Here is a 22,484-nt window from a genome sequence, read left to right as displayed (position 1 = left end):
GTTTTTGTGTAGCTTATCTGGAGAGCCAAAATAATTAAAAACTTATAGATAACTTCTTATTTCATAGTTTAATCTTCACTTGCTTCATCCGAAGCACACTCTCTTGTATTCACTTACTGTATTTTTAGGAATTTTCTAGCTTAGCCTAGCTAAGCCAGATAACACACACCAATGAGTTAAGCTACATGAATGTCTTAAAGCCATAAAGACCCGGATGACCTCTAATTCCTGCTTTTAAAACTGAGGCAATTGTAATCGGCCCTGAAAATCTTAGAAATATGGCATCTAACCAGATTCTTACTCTGGATGGCATTACCTTGGCCTCCAGTAACACCTTGGAGTCATTTTAGACCAGGATATGTCCTTCAATTCACATATTAAACAAATATGTAAGACTGCTTTCTTCCATTTGTGCAGTATCTCTAATATCTATTACTTCTAGGCTGCACTACTGTAATTCATTATTATCAGGATGTCCTAAAAACTCCCTGAAAAGCCTTCAGTTCATGCAAAATGCTGCAGCAAGAGTACTGACAGGGAGTAGAAAGAGAGAGCATATTTCTCCTATATTGACTTCTCTTCATTGGCTTAGAATCAAATTCAAAATCCTGCTCCTCACATACAAGGTCTTAAATAATCAGGCCCCATCTGATCTTAAAGACCTTGTAGTACCATATCACCCTATTAGAGCACTTCACTCTCACACTGCAGGCTTACTTGTTGTATTAAAAGAGAATTTAAAAGTAGAATGGGAGGGCGAGTCGTCGGTTTTCAGGGCCCTGTTCTAGTGAACCAGCTTCCTGTTTGGATTCAGGAGACAGACACTATCCCTACTTTTACGTAGAGATAGTGTCCCTGAGCCTGGTTCTGCTGGAGGTTTCTTTCCGTTAAAAAGGAGTTTTTCCTTCCCACTGTCGCCAAAGTGTTTGCTCACAAAGAGTCATGTGGTTATTGGGTTTTTCTCTGTATGTATTTTGCATGGTCTACCTTACAATACAAAGCGCCTTGAGACGACTGTTGTTGTGATTTGTTTTCTGTATAAATAAAAATGAAATTGAAATAATATAATAATATAGTTTAATAAGATTATAGTCACATGGAGACAAAGGGCACTATCAATTCCTTTAGTACGTTTTCATGATAATATAGTCATATTTTTAGTTTATGTGCAGAGAACAGAGACAGTTTGCTGAAGTACAGATGATGGTGTTGGGCCATCACCAGAACAGCTTCACTTCATTTGGCTGTGATTGGTCCAACTATCAGGAACTGTAATTATATGATGAAACACAATTCTTTCAAGCTGGCCTGAGACCTGACATCAGTGAAGACTATATCATATAAATAAATCCTTTTACGAGTCCACAAGAAACACCACAAATCACAGGGCAGTCTGTGATCTTTCAGGACAGAGACATCAACAACAGTGACAGGACCCTCAGCGTCTTTCTACTGAAGCTGTCAGGCCCTGCTCAAATTTGAGCCACAAGCCTTTGGATGAAACTTGATTCAGGTCTTGACCAGAGTACATTTATGGTCAGTTCATACTGTAGATCTTCTATAATAAATCGACGGTTTACACAATACTCAAAGTTTCATTTCTCAGCTTCATTTCCCTCCCAGCACTTTATGAAAGGCAAAAGCAAAAACTGCTGATGAGTAACTTTGCATAAATATGTGGAGTATTGCAGCTTTTCATGCAGCATGATAAGGCTTCATAATGACACTGGTGACTATACAATGGTCACCATTCAGACAGAAAGGCAGTTGTTAGAGGGTGAATGGCAGGAACACTGTGTCTGCTGCCTCTTCTCTTGCCTCTGTGTATCAGTGAGTATTCAACAACAGTTTCTATATTTAACTGCTGGTTCTTACTGCATAATTCTGTCTGTATAATATGAAAATGATTCAATGCATCAAGTTATGCCAAACCTCACAGAAACTGTGCACGGTGGGTATTCTGAATTGCTGCTCGGCACATATATGCAGACCACAGTCAGAGCCTTACCCTCTGCAGCTTGAAGTCACACAGAGGTAACCCACTCGCTCTCTGTCAGCACGCAGTCGCAGACTCGTGAGTGAGGTTTTTTTTTCTTTTGTTTTGCTCTTCAACTCTTAAGAGCGCCATTAGCCACACAGAGGGCACAATATGTTCTGCATTGCTTCTCAAAGTTAGCATTGGTTAGTGATCATGAGCTGTTTTAGGTTTATAAATCATTGGTTTACACCATATTCCTCTGAATTAATGTCACAAATTGACAAACTGACAGTGAGATACAGTGAAGTGTGTAGAACATGTAATTCAAATCAGAGCACGAGCAGAACAAGAGCATGAAGCTGAGATCAAACTTCATTTGCTTCCATCTATAAGGTGCAGGTCACTGAGGTCTTCTGACAGAAACCTGCTGGTGGGTCCTCGTTCTAGGCTGAAAACTAAAAGAGGCTAAGTGTGTCTTCAAGGCTGTTGGCTGATAATCTATGGAATGCACTAATATTACATTTGATCTCTTCTTTTGTGGGAGATCCGGACTTTGTATGCAGAGCACCGGCTGCCTTCATGGACCTCTGTGATCCTGAGTATGCAGATTGGATCAGGAAAACTATCAACCCATAAAAAGCTGTGAGGTGTGGATAACTGTAAACAAGCTGAAATAAATAATCTTTTAGAGTTTAGCTTTGGTTTCTTTTATTCTGTTTGATATAAGCAGTAGAGGATTTCAGAATTTCTGTGTTATTTACAAAAAGACGTTTTTTCAGCTGCACCCACACACAGTTTCTTTAGATAACTTCAACTGCAGAAAGTAAAAACTCAGCATTAAGTTTCAAATGCAGTTTTAAAGATAATGATAATATGGTGTCCCTGAAGAAAACACCCATCAATAGAAAAAGCTGCAAAATCCTGCAAAATGTAACAGAAGTTGAATAAAACACAACGGAAATAGAAAAAAATGCAACAAGGCTGAAAAACTGAACAAACAAAAAACAAACACAAATTACAACAGAAATAATAACAACGATATAAAAAAAATAATAGAAGTAGAAAAAAAACGTTCTCATCCTAAACCTTGGTGGCAAAGTGGATTATGGTAAGGAAACACTCATTTAAGTGCTGTCATTACTCAAAGGTTCCTGATAATCATGCATGAAGTGATTTCTGGAGGGGAATGAAACTTAACTGAACTGCTCCCTGTGACATTTTGACCTGTCAAACGCAGGCGTAACTCCTGTTATTCATTGTTGTATTGCAGGTCTGCTGTGCACGACGTCTGTGAATCTGAGTAATTTGGTACAGATGAAGGAATAAGACTGCTCAGATGCTTTGGGTGTCACGTAATGATCTCTCAGGTTTGGGTGTCTTTGGTGCCCTTTGATTTCAATCTAACTGCACATTGAACAGAAATCCTGCCATGACAGAACACACTAATGCCTTTTCAAGGGAGAACCGATCCTAATCTGAGCTGTCAGCCCCAAGTTCTCTGCAGTCATCAAATCAAGCATAATCTGGTTTGAACAGGCTCCCTGCCTCACTGCAAAAGCCTTTTTACCAGCTGCTGTTTGACAAATTGCAAAGCCTCTGAAGAGACTTTAGAAAGGGGAAAAAGGATACGAAGAAAAAGCTGAACAAAAAGCTATCCATGCACTGTTTAACATTTCACTTGGAGTTTATTGACTGTATTCTATCTGTGGATTGCATTATAGTTTCTCTGAGAGCTTTGCTCCCTGAAGATTTTATGATCTGTGAACGCTGAGTCTCTCTTGTGGCTGTAAACCAGTCTGCTCAGCATGGCACTGCATGGCAGAGATTCTCTCCATTTTTTTGAATCACCTTTGCTCAGTTGTGCTCCTAACTGATCTCCTGAGTTTGGCTGTATTCCTGGACTTTGCCCTTTAGTTACTCTTCAGTCTCTTTGACACACAGGCTGCCAAATTTGAAATAACATTTTTAGTTTTGGAAAAAGAAGAGCGTGTCTAGCAAATTCTTGCACATCCTTGTTCTTAAATAGCACTTTTCTACTCAAGCACTCAAAGTACTTTATACACCTCATTCACACAAGCACTTTTCTGTACCTAAGTTCTTTCTATCTAACATTCATACTCTGATGGACTCATGAAAGAGCAGTTTGGGGTTCAGTATCGTGTCCAAGGATACTTTGAGATACAGACCAGATCAGGCAGCGATCGAACCTCCAACCTTCTGATCGGTACTAATTGGACGTTTGCTGCTGCACATGTAGCATCACAGCTTAGAAGATGGTGGTGTGGAAATGTGTTTCCCATTAACATTTGACTAAGAAACTCTTAGTCAAGGGTTAACATCACTAATGTCAGTATTTTCACTGACTCTAAAAAGGCACTGATCTTCATTAGATTAGATCAACATTGTGCCTTAAACCTGAGCTGTACAGGAAAATAGATTTCTGATACACATGTACATAAACAAATAAAGAGAGATGTTTCCCACCTGCTGAGAAGACAACAAATGCATAACCTGATTACCACCATTAATCTCATATCCACTAATTTCTGGCACCTATAAGTGAGATTGATTTCACTGTCCTGCTGTCTTGGCCTTTAGGAGAACACAGTGAGACAGATGAAGCTTGCACCAGATGGTAGAAACACAATGATCGTGGTCTTAGACACAGCATCCACACTCTGTACATGATAGTGTGTGTGTAGAGCTGTTTGCAGGAACTTGATGAGGCTTTGCTTAAGTGGAAATCCACTGATGTTCAAGCCCCAGGGAAGTGGGCGGGGGCATAGGACCTCTGGGGCCCTCTTCCTGATGGAGCCCTACCTGACTCCTTTCACTGCTAAAGCAAGAATGGTGCCACAGCTCATTGAAACAATACTTCATTTCATCAGAATCATTAAATGATTCTGTTAAAAACAACCGCCCAGTGTACTTGCATGGCAAACATCGTGATTAGACATTCAAGAAGAGCCTCTTAAAGATGAAGGTCTGTGTCTCTTGACCTAAACACATAATCCAGTTAAATCTGATTTATGTTCATTAATGCCCCTCACACTGTAACTTAAAGTAATAAATCGGTCACTGATTAATTACAGAAGTATGTTTGTGAGCATAAAGATGTAAGCCTTGGACCATCAGGATAAAATGTGGTTGGGAAACTTAACAAGCTTTGATAAAACTTCATCAGTAGCTCAAGCAAGACCTCAAAACCTTCGATCACCACGGGTGGTTAGCAGACTGTGGTTGGACCATGCAGCCTAACAACATGCAGTAAATTGCAGGTTAAAGCAGTTTGCTTACACGTTGTTAAACGAGGGAAGGGAACTAATGTGGCTGTCACATTACCCTTTTGTCCCATTTCATCCCAGAACTCGATCTAATTGCTGCTCACTTTCTACAATACTTAAAACTGATCAGTAGGACCTGAAACTGCAAACATTCAAACATTCAGGCCAAGAATCAGTTGGTGAACATATTAATCTACTACAATTAGCAAAAATGAATAAATAAACAGAAGAAAGTTAGAGTGATAACAGAGTCATGCAAGTTTTTGACCAGGAGGTTAAACTCTTGCAAATTAGCTTCACCCAGGCTCATGAAAACACTGTCCTGCTTATAAACAGCAGATCATTTGTGTCAGTGTGTCAGGATGGTTTATATTTGAGCTTTTAGTTCACACAGAACAATTTTTATTAATTGTTTTTAGCGATTACGAAAGTCTGTGAATCCCCAAATTGTTCAGTTGTTCTTTTTGCTCCCCATGAGGTCACTTTCACCATGTGACAAAAACAACACCCCACTGTACACACTCGGGCCACCAGCAACTTTCTAAATCCTCAATAAAAAGCTGACAGGTTGCATTGATGTTCCAAATAACTTATTAAGAAAACAACTAAATACACAGAAAATGTTATGAAAATTGGTTTATTTTATATCTCATAGTTTTAAATGATGCAATAAAAATATGTATAAAACATCACAAACTGTAATATTTTACAAACGCTTACGTCCTGCTGATGCAATGGAGACATCTTCCAGTGACAGTCTTCATCCGTGTGTGTGTGAGGAGGATCCTAAACCCACCGACACAGAAGTGCATGTTCACAACTCCCTCTGTGCAGGCGGGGTCAGGACCCTCCTCACCCTGGGTGAGGAGGGGTGGTGCTGTGGCCAGTCAGGTATGAAGTGCTGAGAGTGGATCTTTGGTCCTCTGTGCAGCTCTGTCCACTCTCAGCTTCCCTGCAAAGCAATAACACAAGAAAGACGTCATTTTAACACAAAACAGCATTTTCATTGTTGGTAGCTGCAGTATGTTGTTAAAAAGCAATTTTAAACCCAACGTATACACATGAAAAATATAAATAAACCTAAACCTACAATGCTGCTGACATAGGATGATGATTTATACCAACTATTGGAAGAATTTCGCCTTCAATACAGTTTGTTGTCAATGTGAGGTGATAACTTACATAGTTGGAACACAGCACCACTCTCCCGTTTTTCACTTGGTCATCCATCCTTCTCATCGGGTTGGTCGGGGTAAGGCTGTCTTCTGGGTGGGGTGTTAGCTCCATCTTGGACGTAACTGGAAGTAATAACAACTAAAAAACTACCTTTCAGTCACAATGTAATATTAATGTCACATATCAAGAAAAAAACAATACGTTTCACATGTCCGAGTCAGATGTTCTTATATCTGTAAAAACAAAAACACAAAGGCAAAGTTTAAAAACACGTTCTAACATAAACTAATCAGAGTCACTGTCATCAAGGGAAAGGGTAAAAGGCCTCTCCCAGAAACGTCTGACTCCAAAACTACCTGAGGATGTTGAAGGGGCATCAAACTGGTCACTTACCTTGCACCTCTTTGCACTTACCTCTTCGGTGCAGATGTCTTCTCTGCTTCTCTTTTCTGAGGAAGGAGCAGCAGAGAGATCAGCTGAGGAAGCAGATGACAGAGCAGCTGAGGAAGGAGCAGCAGAGGGAGCAGCTGAGGAAGGAGCAGCAGAGAGAGCAGCTGAGCAAGGAGCAGCAGAGGGAGTAGCAGAGGAAGGAGCAGCAGAGAGAGCAGCAGAGGAAGGAGCAGCAGAGGGAGCAGCAGAGAGAGCAGCAGAGAAAGGAGCAGGAGAGGGAGCAGCAGAGGGACCAGCTGAGGAAGGAGCAGCAGAGGGAGCAGCTGAGGAAGGAGCAGCAGAGGGAGCAGCTGAGGGAGGAGCAGCTGGCGGATCACCAACTGGGGCAACAACTCGAGGGAAGAGTGGGGCGTTGGCCTGGCCGAAAGGCGGCATGGCGATGGGGGCAGCACCTGGAGCAATAGGATGTTGCCAATCGTGCCAAAACGGCTCTGGAGGGTGCTCCCGGATGAGAGGGGAATCATCTCTCTCATCCATGGTGTCATACCCCGAGTCATCGCTAAGCCAATCCCCCCACTCTTCTGAGTCGTTCCAGTCAGATGAATTGTCAGTCTGTTCACTCACCTCGTCATCGTCTACAGGTAGGTAGGGGGGGTACTCACCTTGCTGTTCACCGTCATCAGCATCTGGTGCTTCATGAGAAGAAGGTGAGGGTGAGAGAGGGAAAAAATACTCACCATACTCACCTTCGCTGATACGCTGGGTATCAGTGTCCTGTTCTTCATCAGAAGAGGGGGAGGATGAGATAAGAATATACTCACCATACTCACCTTCGCTGATACGCTGGGTATCAGTGTCCTGAGCTTCACCAGAAGAGGTGGTGCTCTGGAGACTGTCATCCAGGATCCTGATGACTTCAGGAAGGCCTTCTTCTGCAGGGCGTTCAACCACATAGTCAAGACGCCCTGTGAGGAAACAGTTTTTAAAATAACATTAGGAATGTAATAGACACCCAGTGTTAAAGCAACAGACCTACATCTGTTAGTTTGAGCAGAGGATGAGAGAAAAGCATTTTATGTCAGACTGAATGACACTTCTACTTGTTCAATCTTTAAGGGAAGTTTTTTAATAGAAGACCACCAAACCTCCACCAAGGCAGCTCACTCTGTGTACTTTTAAGGTGACACTATATTGACACTATATATGACACTGTATTTTGTGTACATTCAATTTGTTTTATTTGTTCTTTGTAAGCCTTTATGCAAACACTATGTTGGAATAGGTAATGGATAATAGGTATTGATTTGTAAATAGCCGGACATGAGTAACTTATTATATAAATATACTACAGTAAATTTATAACTAACCATGCAGCTCATTCTCCTGTTTTATTTACAATTCACGATGTCACACATTTTGAAAAAAGCTCATAAGTTAAATATGTGGATGCAAACCATAATGTAACATTTAGACCACATGTACCAATCGCATGTCCTAAATATAATTTTTTTTTTTTAAATAAAAACACAACCTCCTTGGCAAGAGTAAAAATTGCACACACAAAGCTCTGCAGGTATGTCTGAAAATGATGGTCAAGTGAAAAACAAACAAACAAACAAACAGAAACTCTTAACTCAGAATCCACATTTTTAGAAATGTGCACAAGGACTGTATCTGCCATAAGGACAGATACATCTAATCTGTGGTAAACATGCTATCCCTGTGTAAATATCCCTGTGTACAATATCTCTCTCTGCTATCCAATAAGGTTAAAAGCATTACCGTAACAGAAGATAGGTCTTAATGCCATTATCACTACTGTTTTCATATTCTTTTGATATTATTTTATTTGTATTTTTTTTATCTTTGTGTTTTGCAGCAGAGAAAAAATATAGTTTATGTCAATAAAGCCTTTGATCCGGAGAAGAAAAGGATGTTAGGAGGGGACCTGGATCTGTTTACACCTGCGTGTTCTGACGCCATGACATCTTGAAGATGCCGTTACCACGGAAACTGATTTTTGGTTATTTTACAAATTTTAGTCCATTAAGCTATTTTTAACCATTTCATTTTAAAGAAAAGTGTCAAATTTGAAGCCTTCAAATCAAAGTAACACCTTTTTTTCATATTCATACACCAGTCGTTAATAATTTCTACACCTCTCCCGGAAAATTTAAAGCATACAAACAATTTACGGGAAACAATCTTGGAATACACATATTTGATCACGTTAAAACTTGATATTCACACTGGAACTTGTTAAATTATTACAGTAATTTACATTTAAAGAAATTTTCAAACGTACCTGCAGCGAAGTCCAGGTGACAGTCGGGGAGTCCGGGTCCACGGCGAGCCATCTTCAAACTTGAAAAACAAAAACAAGTACAAACAATCCACAGATGAAGTACTTGTTGTGCTTTCAAGTTAAATCCGCTTTCAGTAAAGTGTTTTCCAAAACTTAGCTTTCCACAGGCTGAGGTTGGAGCAGGTCGAAACAAGTCCACGAGCAAGTGTAAACAGACGTTTGGAACCTTGTGCAGCATTTATATACCCTCAGCGGCCATGGTTACGGTTGTCAACACATGTGCACATATGAATGGAGCTCACAGCAGTGTAATTTACAGTTAATTTATGGTCATTTACAGTCAGGGGTGGAAGTAATGAATTACAAATACTCACGTTACTGTAATTAAGTAGATTTTTTGGGTACTTGTACTTTTATGAGTAATTCTTCAAGTGTGTAATTTTACTCATACTTGAGTACAACTTACACCATGTAATCTACTTCGCTACTTATAAAATCAAAAGTCGCTACTGAGTACGCCCACAATTTGAATTAATATTCAAACCTTTCTCTGCATTTTTGCAGCCAATAAGGCCGTGCAATCGCAACCGCGCTGTTGAGTATTGCAGCATCGACAGCGATCAACTGAAGGAAAATGACAACGGAGTCAAAAATGTCCTTAATATTTTGGGAACTTTATTCCACATCAACAGGCGGCAAAACTTTCCTCATGGGTGCCATTTTCGTTGTGGTGTACTTTTTTCTTCTTAGGGGCGTGATGACGCAGCATCCGTGATCTTACAATGAAACAGTGCCTCCTTGTGGTGACAACTAAAATACTGTCTCTGTTAAACCACAGTAACCATAATCCAGTTAAACACTGTACAACATGAGTACACACAATGAATATCTTAACACGTGCCAATTTAAGACATAAGCAAAGAATAAACTGCGCTGCAGCAGCAGGCACAGGTGTCTAGAGGTGCTAAATGGTGGAGTACAAACTACTTTATAGACGGAAGATTTCGAGACAAAGAAGCCAAAATGGAGACAGAGGACAACACTGTCAACCATGAAAACGACGTAGAAAAGACGGAGGACGCGTGCCCGTGGCCATACCTGGAGGAATTTTTCATGTACAGAGGGAGAAAAGGAGACAGCGTCCAGATGCAGTGCAAACTTTGTTTGACCTCTACAGTCATTTCAGCTTACAAGACTTCAGCGTCTAAACTTAAAAAAACACATTGAGGTAAGAGGTTTTACAACTATACGTGTACAATATTGCCTTCTTATTTTTCATGTGTGTTAAGGTTATTAGTTTGGCTAAGATATTGTCACCGCCATTGGTTAGCCTGATAGTAAAATAAGACGGAGCTAGCTAATGTGCGTGTGTGCATGCATAATTGAGCTACAATTCATAGGAATGTTTTAGCTTATTATTTGGATAACCACCGTCATTACAATAAATTAAATTTGTAGTCATTTAAAACTCACAGGCCTACAATCAGCTGGCCTATAAAAAAAAAACAAAAAAAACTTGAACACAGTGCTGAGCTGCATCTCAAATTAATCTTCCAGCTCTCAGCTGACATGTACCAGAGCCCGATTGATGGATCAGTTGATCAGTATCATTGGCCTGATATAGGTCTATCATAGTGACATGGCTCTTAATCAGTAGAGTTATATGTTTCCCAATATGATATATTTTTTTAAAGAACATAATGTGGATTGTTTTTATTTGTTAGCTGTATGGGCAGCATTTTTGTGTATGTGATCCCTTTTCTTAAATTAGATTTGCTATATACACATATTTTGCTCTCTTAGTATTTTTAGGACCTGACTAATACTGAAAACTTTAGGGTGATACTGATAAAAAGGAGTTAAAAATTTAGATACTGATACATTGGTCGATACTCTTTTTACAGATAGTATACAGATTACAGAACTTAGAATGTATACAGAAATTCATGTTTTTTGCAATGATCGTTCAAAATTGGTTTACATTTGTAAATAAATACAGCAATATATCTGCAAGATTTGATCAAATTCACCACTCTTTTATACTATGCTAAACAATCAAAGATTAGCTCATGTCTAGTTGAATGATGTTTTAAAAATGTGTTTTCCTTTAGTGTTAATCACAGTGATGTTATGAAGTAATGTATGAACCTGACGTATGATAATATTTATCTCTACAGAGGAAACATCCATCGAAGATTGAGCAGTACAATATCACTGTGGCATCAACATCTCGTCAGCGAAAGACCACAGCCACACCAAACAAGCTCTCAGCAAATACACAAGCCAAGTTACCAGACCTGATGTTGAGAGCTGCAAACAAACATGTTCCACAAGCAACTGTTGACAAGCTTGTCATCAATTTCATATGTGAGGGTCTACAGCCATTTGCAGTGGTAGAACAGCCATCTTTCAAAGAATTGGTTACCACATTACAACCTCAAGCCAAAGTCATCTCCAGACCCACTGTCCGTGCCAGAATCTGTGAAGCTGCTGATCACATGAAGATGACTTTGGTTGCAGCATTGGATAAAGTCAAATTTGTTGCTACCACTACTGATTGTTGGTCAGCTCATCAGAAAAGTTACCTTGGAGTCACATGCCATTGGATAGAGGAAGAGTCCCTGGAAAGAAGATCTGCAGCACCAGCATGCAAAAGATTGAGAGGGTCTCACACATTTGACATGCTTGCTGGTGCGCTTGATGATATCCATTGCCAATACAAGATTAGAGGCAAAGTTGTAAGAACCACAACTGATAGTGGATCCAACTTTGTCAAGGCCTTCCACATGTTTGGGGCACAAAATGATGCAGATGAAGCTGAAGATGAAGCAGACCCAGAAACTATTGACCTGACTGACCATATTGACTACCATGAGGCAAGTGCAATTCTTGATGAAGACTCTGGTTTGGAGTATCAACTCCCGCCTCATCAGCGATGTGCATGTCACCTGCTAAACCTTGTGGCAACATCTGATGCTGCCCTAGCAGAGAGCATGAATGAAACCTACAAGAGGCTCTCCCGTGCAACCTTTGCAAAATGCCAGGCCATTTGGAACAAAACTGGCCGGTCTCATTTGGCTAATGAAGTGGTAGAGGACAAGTGTGAACTACAGATCATTCGTCCCAATGCAACACAATGGAATTCAACCTACCTTGCCACTGAAAGGATAATACGCATCATTGATGAGAAGGGGGAAAATGCCATCAGGAGCATTTGTGAGGAGTTCAAGGTGAAAATGTGAGTAAAATTGGACACCTACCAATATGGTTGCAAATTTTGTGAATTTTCCTTAATGGATGGTTAAAAACGTGAGCAGACTCTTAATATTAAATCAGAAGATCCCTATTATAGTCATGGTGGGTTTTGTTGTTGTGTCTTACAGGTTGAGTCCTGCAGAAGTTGAATTCCTTAGGGAGTACTGTACCACCATGAAGCCACTGGTGAAAGCTTCAAGAGCAGGTCAGTATGCCGTGGACTTTTACACCACCATGTTAGGGATGGAGGAAAGTAATAAAGCTTGAGTGGAGAAGCTGCTGCAGGGGCTTCCTCAGCTGAGCTCTGAGGACAGAGCTGTCCTGGATGCTAACTTTTCTTTGGAGGAGATTAGTGCTGCTGCTGGTCAGCTGGCTCCTGCACAGGGTGGGCTGCCTGCAGACTTCTGTAAAAGACTGTTACTGGCATCGAGTCATCATGTGGGGCTCTCTCTTCTCCCTAAAAAACAGAGATTTGTCTCTGCTTAGAAATGGAGACGTGGCTCTGTTATGCACAGATTACTAACTTCCTTCAAAAGTACTGGCCACCAGGCTGAAACACTTTTTACAGTTTTTGTACAATTGTACAGTTTGATGTTGGAATAATTTCTTTAGATTAAGAGAAAGTGTTTGATAGGATTGACAATCTTTTTTGTTTTTCCATTATGAGAAGTTTTTCTTTTTGGAGGTGGATTTTTGTCACTTTTGGGGCTGTTGTATCAGGCGGCTTTCTGTTTTGTAAAAGTGGATGATGGGCTGAGCTGCCCAGTATAAGTTTGGAAAGGATCTAACTGGAATGTCCTGTTCCTGGAATATATATTTATATTGGTATATTTGTTAGAAATTTAATCTTTGTTGAATGTTTTAAGAGAAGCAAAGTTATCTAGATTTATGTTGCCAGGTTTATGTCGGAGGCCTCTGCTGGTGTTGTCATTGTTTTTCTGTTTTCATTACAGATCAGAGTGATGTGGACTTTCTCAAAAGATGTTTAGATTTGTATGACAACCTTCAGCAAAGGTGAGCTGGTGAAAAAATATGGTGTAACAGGTTTGTTGGTGGTCATATAGAGACTTTTTTTTTAGGAAAAGGAGAGTCTTGGAGGTTGCCATGGAGACGGTCTGTGTCAGACTGTCTAAGCCAAAAATGGATGCTGTACATACACTGATAAATGTCATTTCAGGAGTGGCCAGATTGAAATCCAGAGAAAACTATGCTAGAGGTGAAAGGTCAAACATTGGTCATCATGTTGAGATTTTTTTAATACCACAGACTGACAAAGAAAACTGAAATTTGTGAATTTTAAAGGTGTGCAAGATGTGCTGTGTTCATTCGCAGGGCCTTGCCTTTTTATTTCATTTGTCTTTGGTTTTGAGTTTTTATTTGTGCTCTTGTAATTATTTTGTGATAAAACTTTTTCTATTTTGAGACCAAGATTCAAGTGGAAATCTTTGTGTGTCTGTCTCTCTCCCTTGGTTTCTGTAGAGGTACAGTGTGGGGGCGCCTGGATAAATGTTAAACAGAAGCTAGATGTAGTGTTCCTCCACTGTCCGTTAAGGATATGAGGAAAAGAAATGGTCGACAACAAAGTGTATGGTGTATTTATAAAAGAAAATGGCTTTTAAATTGTATACCAAAACGACCACCAGAAAGTCAACTACAACTTGCTACATAATCATCATGACTGTTATGTCAGTTTAACAGTTTATGGGTTGACTTCTTTCGGTTCATTCACTGTTTACATCATGAAGGAAAAAGAAGGCAACAGGCTGAGAAATGAAGCTGTTGTGTGTCTTTGTGGCCACACGGGGGCAGTGCTGCATAAATAGTAGAATCTCTTCCTGGACACTTTTTCTGGACCTCTTTTTAAATGACTAATAAAGACAACAAAATTAATTACATCAGGATCTGATATGGTTTTGTTTTTTTGTTGAGCTTTATATATTTCAGAATGCCTAGAGTTTGTTTGTTTCCCATGTTTTGTGATACAGAACATCTCCTCTCAGACGGCTGTTGTCTCATAATGGGTCATTACCTGGTCTGATGGGGTGTTTGTTCCATTTATAAATCAAGTGATTGATTTGTGAAATGAGAGATGGCCTCTGACCTGCTGACTGGTGTCTGATCTTCTCTGCTCCCCTCAAATGTGACAACTACTCAGCTAATGTGATGGTGGACAGGAAGTCACTAAACCTGGGACTCTGGAAACACAGTAGATCGTTTCAGGAGATAAATATGAAATGATCGATTTGGCGATTATACTAATATAGTAAGAAAAGAATGTATGAAAAAAAGATTTTTTATCTATACACTTAAGCAACGACCAGAGTCTTAGAATTGCGCTTTCACCAGGTTTTACTTGACTGAACAACAGAACTTCTCTGTCTCCTTTATAAGGGGTCACATCCTGAGTTACACAATGAGTCTTTCAAATGTGTGCGATAACTCACTGCATGTGTAGTCGTGCTGAGACCGCGTGGTCTTATTTTTATTACCCCTTGATTCAGCTGTGACCTGCTTATCAAGTCTTTTTTACAAGTACATCATAATTATCTGCTCTCATGCAGACATAAGTTGAGCAATGGTTTAACAAAATTTCCCATCAAAACCATGAAGGTTTAGCTTTAAGCTTATTTGTCCAAACAACAAAGGATAAACTGCCAGCACCTGGATTGAAACAGAACATAGTAGTGTTGGATGTAAGTAAAGGAAATACAAGCATAACTGTGACTATGGAACAAATCTCCTTCAATGTTAAACCTTGATGTTAACCTGATTGTGTTTATTAGAAAAATCAGCCAATACAGTGTCTGTGATTGTTTCACATAGTTAGTTAACTCTGGTTGTCTGTGGGTTTGTGTCAAATTTGGAGCGAACAAAAGCATGAAAACTGTGGAAGATGCAGACTGTGAAAGTTTAGTTTATTTCATGAATACAAATTATTTTTTACAGTCGCTAGAACAAAGTAGCGTACATTCATGATAAAGTAAATACCACAACACAACATGGACAGTAAGAAGTAAACTGAATTGTCTTAGAACTTATTATATTCTTTAAGCTTAAAAGCAACACCCAGTATTAGACTGTTTGTGTTTTAAGCCTTTTATTCAAAACTAGTATGTGTCAACACTTCTTTCTCCCAGCAGCATTATTGAAGTGACACTTTAACGACACTTTACCTGCTGATGCTTCACATCACAATCTTTATGAGGAAAAAGCTCAGATGTCTGTGCTGTCACTTGTTATGAAAATGGACAGAACCTGGGCTCAGGCTTCCTCTTCTTCTTTCCTTCCTCTTTAATAATAACCATAGATCAGTAAAATAGCCATATTTTTAAACAAATGATTGTGATGAAGAGAATTTTTTTTCCAGTGTGCATGAACTCAAAATCTTTTAAGTTCAAATCTTTTATGTTTACCAACAACTGGGGAAATCCAAACTTGATGTACCAGGTCAACTCAGCGAGCTCCTGTCTTGACCTCCCCTCTGCTGAGCGTGCGCGCACACACACACACACACACACACACACACAGAGTATCATCATAAATGCCATGATATCTTTCTTGTTCAAATAGTTTATTCACTTAACAAAGAGGTAGCTTGGAAACTCAGTAAGAAGCAGGAAAAATAGTTTAAGGACACTTTCTCAAATAAAGAGGATTTCATCATCTTTCTGTACATAATACAGGCTAAATAAAAGAAGAGATACATCAGAAACAAATCAGTAGATCCAGAAATTATAGAGGCAAACTCTTTTCAGCTGTAGAGGTAGAGGTACACTTCATGTACTCATCAGTGTACAGTTCAAATGCCTGTGTTAGGGTGCATTGTTTCAGTTTCATTAAGTCTTCTTGCAGTTACATGACAATTATTATGCTGGACAAGAGTGATAAAAGCTATAGTGTCTTTGACACATGCTGACTGCATTCTTCTTATAACCAGAACAGGAAGTGAGATCAGAGGAGAACAAGAGTGAGCAGTTTGGTGAAAGGAACAGGAAGGATGAAGAAGAGGTGAACATCCACACAGTTTAAAAGGAGACATCATGGCACAATAAGAGCACAAGCTCTAAGATGAAGACTGGTAATGATTAAAAACTGCACTAAGTAGTATCATTCTGTGACTTCAAACTTTAGGTAGTGCATAACATTTACCACTTTATATTAATTTTACTATACGTTTAAATAAATAAAAACAAATAACTTTAAAAGGTGCTGTTATTGAGTGAAAATTCAAAAGATTTCAGGGCTGTTGTAAGCCCTGTATGCTTCAAGATCCAAGTAACGCCCTCACCAGCAGCAGCAAACTGATATGGACCAGTTTATGCCTTTTATTCGGTTGTAAACTCTGATATACTTTTATAATTAACCTTTGGGTGACTGCACAAAGACTGAGAGGGGTTGACAGAGAGGGAGAAAGATGGAGGAACACAGCACATATACAGTGGCTTGCAAAAGTATTCGGCCCCCTTGAACTTTCCCACATTTTGTCACATTACAGCCACAAACATGAATCAATTTTATTATTGCACGTGAAAGACCAACACAAAGTGGTGCACACGTGAGAAGTGGAACGAAAATCATACATGATTCCAAACATTTTTTACAAATAAATAACTGCAAAGTGGGGTGTGCGTAATTATTCAGCCCCCTTTGGTCTGAGTGCAGTCAGTTGCCCATAGACATTGCCTGATGAGTGCTAATGACTAAACAGAGTGCACCTGTGTGTAATCTAATGTCAGTACAAATACAGCTGCTCTGCGACGGCCTCAGAGGTTGTCATCTGTAAAATAACAAGTAAAGATGTCAGATATTTGTAGTGAAGTTAAATGTGCCAATTTCCACTTAGAAGCAGTGGAGAAGAAGCCACAAATGTGATGGAAAGACCAAATAAAATAAAATAAAGTACAAATTCCTCACATTTGTACTTAAATGCTGTACTGTAGTAATTGTACTTAATATCATCTGGAAAAAATGACCCAACAACCTCAATGCAAACATCACAGTTTCTGAACAACTGAATGATCTACTTGACGCCTGAAACTACATTGAAAACACACATGACATATTTATATTTTAACAATCGAAAGTTCACATGTAGAAACAATTCACACCGAAGCAGCTTCTTGCATTGAGGACTGTTTATTTTGAATGTTATTTTAATTTTATTATTTTCCATTACTCCGTGTAATGACTTGATTTATCCAACCAATGTAAGAGCAGACCTTCAGAGAAGTAGCAGGTCCGGTACAGGCATGTTCATAACCACCAACAAGCACACCATGAATCTTGTTGTTTTTGGCCATCACTCCACCACCAGAATCACCCTGAGAGAGAAAACATAAATTATGTTTGTTCCAAAACATCTGATAATGATACAGATAAAATGTTGGCAGCATGGCAACTCACCTGACATGTGTCCACTCGAGGTTCTTTGTAACACATCGTGTTTCCATTTGGCCATAAGAATGCTGAATTACATGGATGGAGGTTAAGCTCACACTCAACAACATGCATCTTTGCACACTGGAGATGAGGCGGTGTACCAGGGACTAGAGAAAAAAATGTAAAAAACAAAAGCTACTGCGTGTTTCATGCAAGGAAATCAGACATGAAACATGCTTTGCCTCATTTCTGGAACAAAATGTGTTCTTTAAAAGAAGCTGAGCAGCATTTAAAAAGGAGGGAAATTGACAGTATATCCACAAAAAAAAAGAAATAAATACTTTATGTCATCACAGTTTTCAAATAAAATGAAAATGTAACTATAACAGGCACACAAGAAAAATTAAAATATTATATAAACTAGAAAATTGTGAAGTAATCAAAACAATACTGGTCTTACGTTTGTGGTAGGTTGCATTGACTGTATAACCACCAAAGCCTGCAATCTGAATGACACGCAGCCTACAAATAAAAAAAAAATAAATAGTACATATCCATGTTTTGTGAGCACAAAATAAATCATCTGAATGGAGTCTGCAGGCTGGGTATTTCCAGTTCACTCTAAGTCAGCTAATCTAACTTTGCAGATTCAAACATTTTATTAAAACATTACATTTCCTTCCATTTCCTCATGCTCGTGTTTTATTGTCAGTTATTATAGATCATGGATGTACCTCCTAAGCAGGTACCTAAAATCAAAACCAGAACCCTTTGCTCAATATTCAAGTCTTAGTTACATTATTGTTAATAAAGAAGCTCTGCAGTCACTAATGGGGGTTTGTAACTTCAAAAGCATGATGTCATTTTTTTCATAGACTACAGATGTTGCTACATTTTTTTGCTCTTCCTGGATGTTTAAAAAACCAACCAACTAAACAAGAAAAATACATATTATGTCAACATATTAAGGACTTCCAGAATTCAAACTTTACACTTAAAAAGTTACTCAAAACTCACTTTTTGCAACGTGTACATTTAGGTAAGTCAACAGGCTTAATCTTATTCTCTGGTGGGTCGATTTTCAGAAGCATGATGTCATGTTTTCCTGTTTGGTCCTCAAAGATTTTGTGATCAGTAATTGTCACCATTCTTCCTGGACCTGGATGAATTCCTACATATGCAGACATAGTCCTAAACAATGGAAATGGTAAAAGAACAAAATACCAGTAATGATTTTTGTCTCTGGACTGTTTTTTTAAAATATGTGAAACAGTCATTTCTCACCATCCAGGTTGATCTTTCCAGCAGTGAGCTGCAGTTAGAACCCACTCGCTGTGGATCAGAGAGCCGCCACAAAGAGAATCATGTGTTTCATTAGTTGCAGTTATTTTTACGTGATACAGACGATCATTTTTCTCACAGCTATGGTCGTGAAAGATTCTCTTGTGCAAATCCACCTCTGTGCACACTGTGAAACCTGAGAGAAGAGGCTTACCACCTGAACAACATATTGTCTTAGCCAGGAGCCAGTTATTATGGTTGTAACCAGCAACATGGCTAGAAAAATGTACTAATAAAATTCAGACATTCTGAAAAATTTACAAAAACCTTGAGGCTGTTTTCCTGCCTTAGTGAACAAAGATATGAAATGCTATTTGATTCTGAGTAAGCGCAAAATGAAGTTCATTGTTCTGTGACATACAGCTGTCTTACAGCCTTAAAACTTTTTGTGTGGGCCTCTTTTAGTGGTCACTTATTGCACTCTTAGTTGTTAATACTCAATATTCAGTTTTTCCCCATGCAGGTTAATCAGTCATGTTTGCATGGTTGTAAAATAAAAATATTCATTGTTAATTACTGAAAATCAATAAGTACATAACCTAAGAAGTTGTTTCACATCCTCCTGGATCATATCTTGATATTGTTACCTTTTTAATAATAGCACAACTTTAATCAATTGAATTCTTTCACCTCAGGTGTCTATTTCCAAATCCACTCTAAGCTTCTTCAGAGCGGTTGGTGATGTGTCCAGGTGGCAAAGACCTTAAGGTCGGATTTGTGATATTTGGCTGTATAAATTAAAATATGCATACTATGTGATGTGATTGCAGAGAGATTCAGATGGTGCAAGAGGAGATTTAATGGTTCATTACCTGGACACAATTTAAACGACCATTTATCACAACTAGCTTGTAGCAGTATTTCTCTCTTTCTCTTTCTTTCCCACACATGCATGAGCGTGCAGTGGCGTGTGAGCACCTACAGAGTTAGTTTTTCGAATATATTTCAAATATGGACCCAAATTCAGAACTCAGGAGACAAAGGATGAACTCAAAGATCAGCTTCAATGCAGTAGCAAAAAATACAAAAACACAGTGGCAGGGCAGCAGGAGGGAAACTGGATACTAGCAAAACCAGGGAAACACTGAGGAAGGAAACAATACAGAGAGGGAGGACACAGCAACCAATTAAGACAAACTGAGGGAGTAAATACACAAGGAGCTCAGGACAAACAGGAGACACCTGGGAGGACAGCTGAACCTAAATAAGAAAACAGACAAGCGACGTAAAACAAAATAAAAACCACAAGAGACAACAGACTAACACAATAAGTAACTTGGTGTGCAAGAACAGAAACACAGACGTGACACAGAACGCAGGACAATGGAGGAAAATAAACTCACTGAACTATTTTTAATTACAAATTACAAAAGGAGATAGTCTGAGAAATAAGCTCAAAGCTACAAAATTCAAAGTAACCAGAACAAACTAAGCATAAAGATGAAAGGTGAAAATTTAAATCACAAATAAACTAAGAAACAAATTGAAACTATTTAATAATAACAGTAGTATCTTGGGCTACGTCCACACGTACCCAGGTATTTTTGAAAACGCAGATTTTTCTATGCGTTTGCACCTTTCGTCCACACGTAAACGGCGTTTTCGGTAACTGAAAACGGAGATTTTTAAAAACTCCAGCCAGGGTGGATATTTTTGAAAACTCAGTTTTTGCGTTTACGTGTGGACGAGAAAAACGGAGAAAACACAGCGTCAAAGGTGTGCGCATTTTTTAACGTCACACTGTGCGCCAGGTTATTGTTTCGGTGAAATGAATTTCTACAATGGCGGACTTACACAAAATACCATTACTGTTAATTTTACTCTCTGCGGTGTTTAAATGCTTACACAGTTACTGTCCCTCCACACATAGGACTCAGTTCTGCTTCTATGCGCCATCTTTGTTTACTCTTTCCCACCCAGGCTGACTTCTGATTGGCCAACATTTCTACACGGATAGGAATATAGCGCCATCTGCTGCTTTGGCATGTTCCTAGCAGCGTTTTCCTTCGTTTTTGTGGACAGGATTTTTTTTAAAAACGAAAAATCTCCATTTTCAAAAGTACCCGTGTACGTGTGGACGTAGCCTTGTTTTGTGTTTCTAGCTTCTAGGGATTCTAGAAATGGAAAAATGTACTTGATGGAAGGGAAGAGCAGTCATGCTGTCCAAATGTAAAGTAAAACATGAGTTGAATCTATCAATTTACACACTTTTCTTATTTGCCTTTCCATCATACTGTGTCATAATGTGCTATTTCTTCTCTGCTGTGCTGAATTTCACAATAGAAGACGACCATTTGGCAGCCACTGTGCAGAGCTGTGGCCCAACTCCAAATGTAACCAGAGCTCTTATCCATCCATTTAGTGGGTTTATCAGCAGTGATCAGTCCCATAGATATGGGCTAGTAGGGCCTTCTACACCTGCTAGTCAGTTCAGAAGGTTGTTATCATCCATTCAGATGGAGGATCACTAACAGGAGGATGGAAAGACTCCAGAATCCATTCTCACTGATCTCCGGTGGATACGGCAGTGTTTACAAGTGAGATGATTTAAATGGACAGCATTTATAGAGTGACTATAAAAAGTCAGCGAGTGTCAGTAATCACTCAGTCAGTGTTGGGAAAGTTACCTTTAAAATGTATTCCACTACAAATGACAGAATACATGCCCCAAACTGTAGTTTGTAACGTATTCCATTAAGTTACTCATTGTGAGTAACGTATTCTGAATACTTTCAATTACTTAATATATTAAAAGTCTAAAGAGCTCGGAAAGAAAAGCGTCTGGACTTCTTTAAGCTGCTTGAAAACGTTTCACCTCTCATCCGAGAACATCTTCAAGCAACTTAAAGAAGTCCAGACGCTTTTCTTTCCGAGCTCTTTAGACTACGATGACCTGATGACTGAGAACCTTCACAGACTTAATATATTGTCATGCTTTTTACAACTACATGAATGTAGCGATCACATCCTGCAAATTCTTGTTTGTTTTTCTCTACTAATTGGCTGTTAAGCCCAAATCTCCCTGAATATTTACTGTAGAGGAGCAAAGACTTATGTTAACATAAGTTAACATAAGATGTTAAGATAAGATTTGATGTTAGCTTGGTGGTGAGTAGCCTTCAGTAATAATAAAAATATCACACAGCAGTAGTACATCCTAGATACTGACGGTAGTTTCAGTAGGCTAACGTTAGTTTTTAAAAACAAACTTACTTCCAGATGTTTCTTTAGGTTGGAGGTGGAGTCTTTGATGCTGAGAGCAGCTTGGTTGCTAGGAAACAGAGTTTGCGTTGCAGGGTCAGATTTCATCCTTTTCTTCTTTAAATGTGAAGTGGTGTTGGAATTTCCAAGTAAGAAATGCATTCCTGCCCTGCTG

The 22,484-nt window shown here is 39.1% G+C and overlaps 2 protein-coding genes across 2 annotated transcripts; both read right to left on the bottom strand.

The window, feature by feature from the left end:
* Window positions 1-5,568: 5,568 nt before the first annotated feature.
* Window positions 5,569-9,574, bottom strand: LOC146386026 (uncharacterized). Its single transcript, XM_084932045.1, has 3 exons — window positions 9,134-9,574; window positions 6,445-7,793; window positions 5,569-6,214 (listed from the first exon to the last, which is right to left on the bottom strand). The coding sequence occupies exons 1-2, from the start codon at window positions 9,369-9,371 to the stop codon at window positions 6,724-6,726; spliced, it is 1,308 nt and encodes a 435-aa protein (XP_084788171.1). The 5' UTR covers window positions 9,372-9,574; the 3' UTR covers window positions 5,569-6,214; window positions 6,445-6,723.
* A 6,410-nt stretch (window positions 9,575-15,984) lies between these two features.
* Window positions 15,985-20,539, bottom strand: LOC146386025 (trypsin-like). Its single transcript, XM_084932046.1, has 4 exons — window positions 18,785-20,539; window positions 18,228-18,289; window positions 17,792-17,934; window positions 15,985-17,709 (listed from the first exon to the last, which is right to left on the bottom strand). Exons 1-4 carry the CDS (start codon window positions 19,042-19,044, stop codon window positions 17,551-17,553), a joined length of 624 nt encoding a protein of 207 aa, XP_084788172.1. The 5' UTR covers window positions 19,045-20,539; the 3' UTR covers window positions 15,985-17,550.
* Window positions 20,540-22,484: the final 1,945 nt, after the last annotated feature.

The sequence above is a fragment of the Perissodus microlepis genome, chromosome 6 (genome assembly GCF_051167445.1).
Source record: "Perissodus microlepis isolate ML-2025 ecotype Zambia chromosome 6, ASM5116744v1, whole genome shotgun sequence".
Taxonomy (NCBI): Eukaryota; Metazoa; Chordata; class Actinopteri; order Cichliformes; family Cichlidae; genus Perissodus; species Perissodus microlepis.
This window is presented reverse-complemented; position numbering and strand designations above follow the sequence as displayed.

Bases quoted from the DNA above. Each gene is read 5' to 3' on its own strand.
- LOC146386026 (XM_084932045.1), bottom strand. From the start codon at position 9,371: ATGCTGCACAAGGTTCCAAACGTCTGTTTACACTTGCTCGTGGACTTG. The intron at 7,794-9,133 runs GTACGTTTGAAA...GTTTCCTCACAG, and splicing joins TCACCTGGACTTCGCTGCAG to GGCGTCTTGACTATGTGGTT.
- LOC146386025 (XM_084932046.1), bottom strand. From the start codon at position 19,044: ATGACTGTTTCACATATTTTAAAAAAACAGTCCAGAGACAAAAATCAT. The intron at 17,935-18,227 runs GTAAGACCAGTA...TTTTTTCTCTAG, and splicing joins CAATGCAACCTACCACAAAC to TCCCTGGTACACCGCCTCAT. The intron at 17,710-17,791 runs GTGAGTTGCCAT...TTTCTCTCTCAG, and splicing joins CTCGAGTGGACACATGTCAG to GGTGATTCTGGTGGTGGAGT.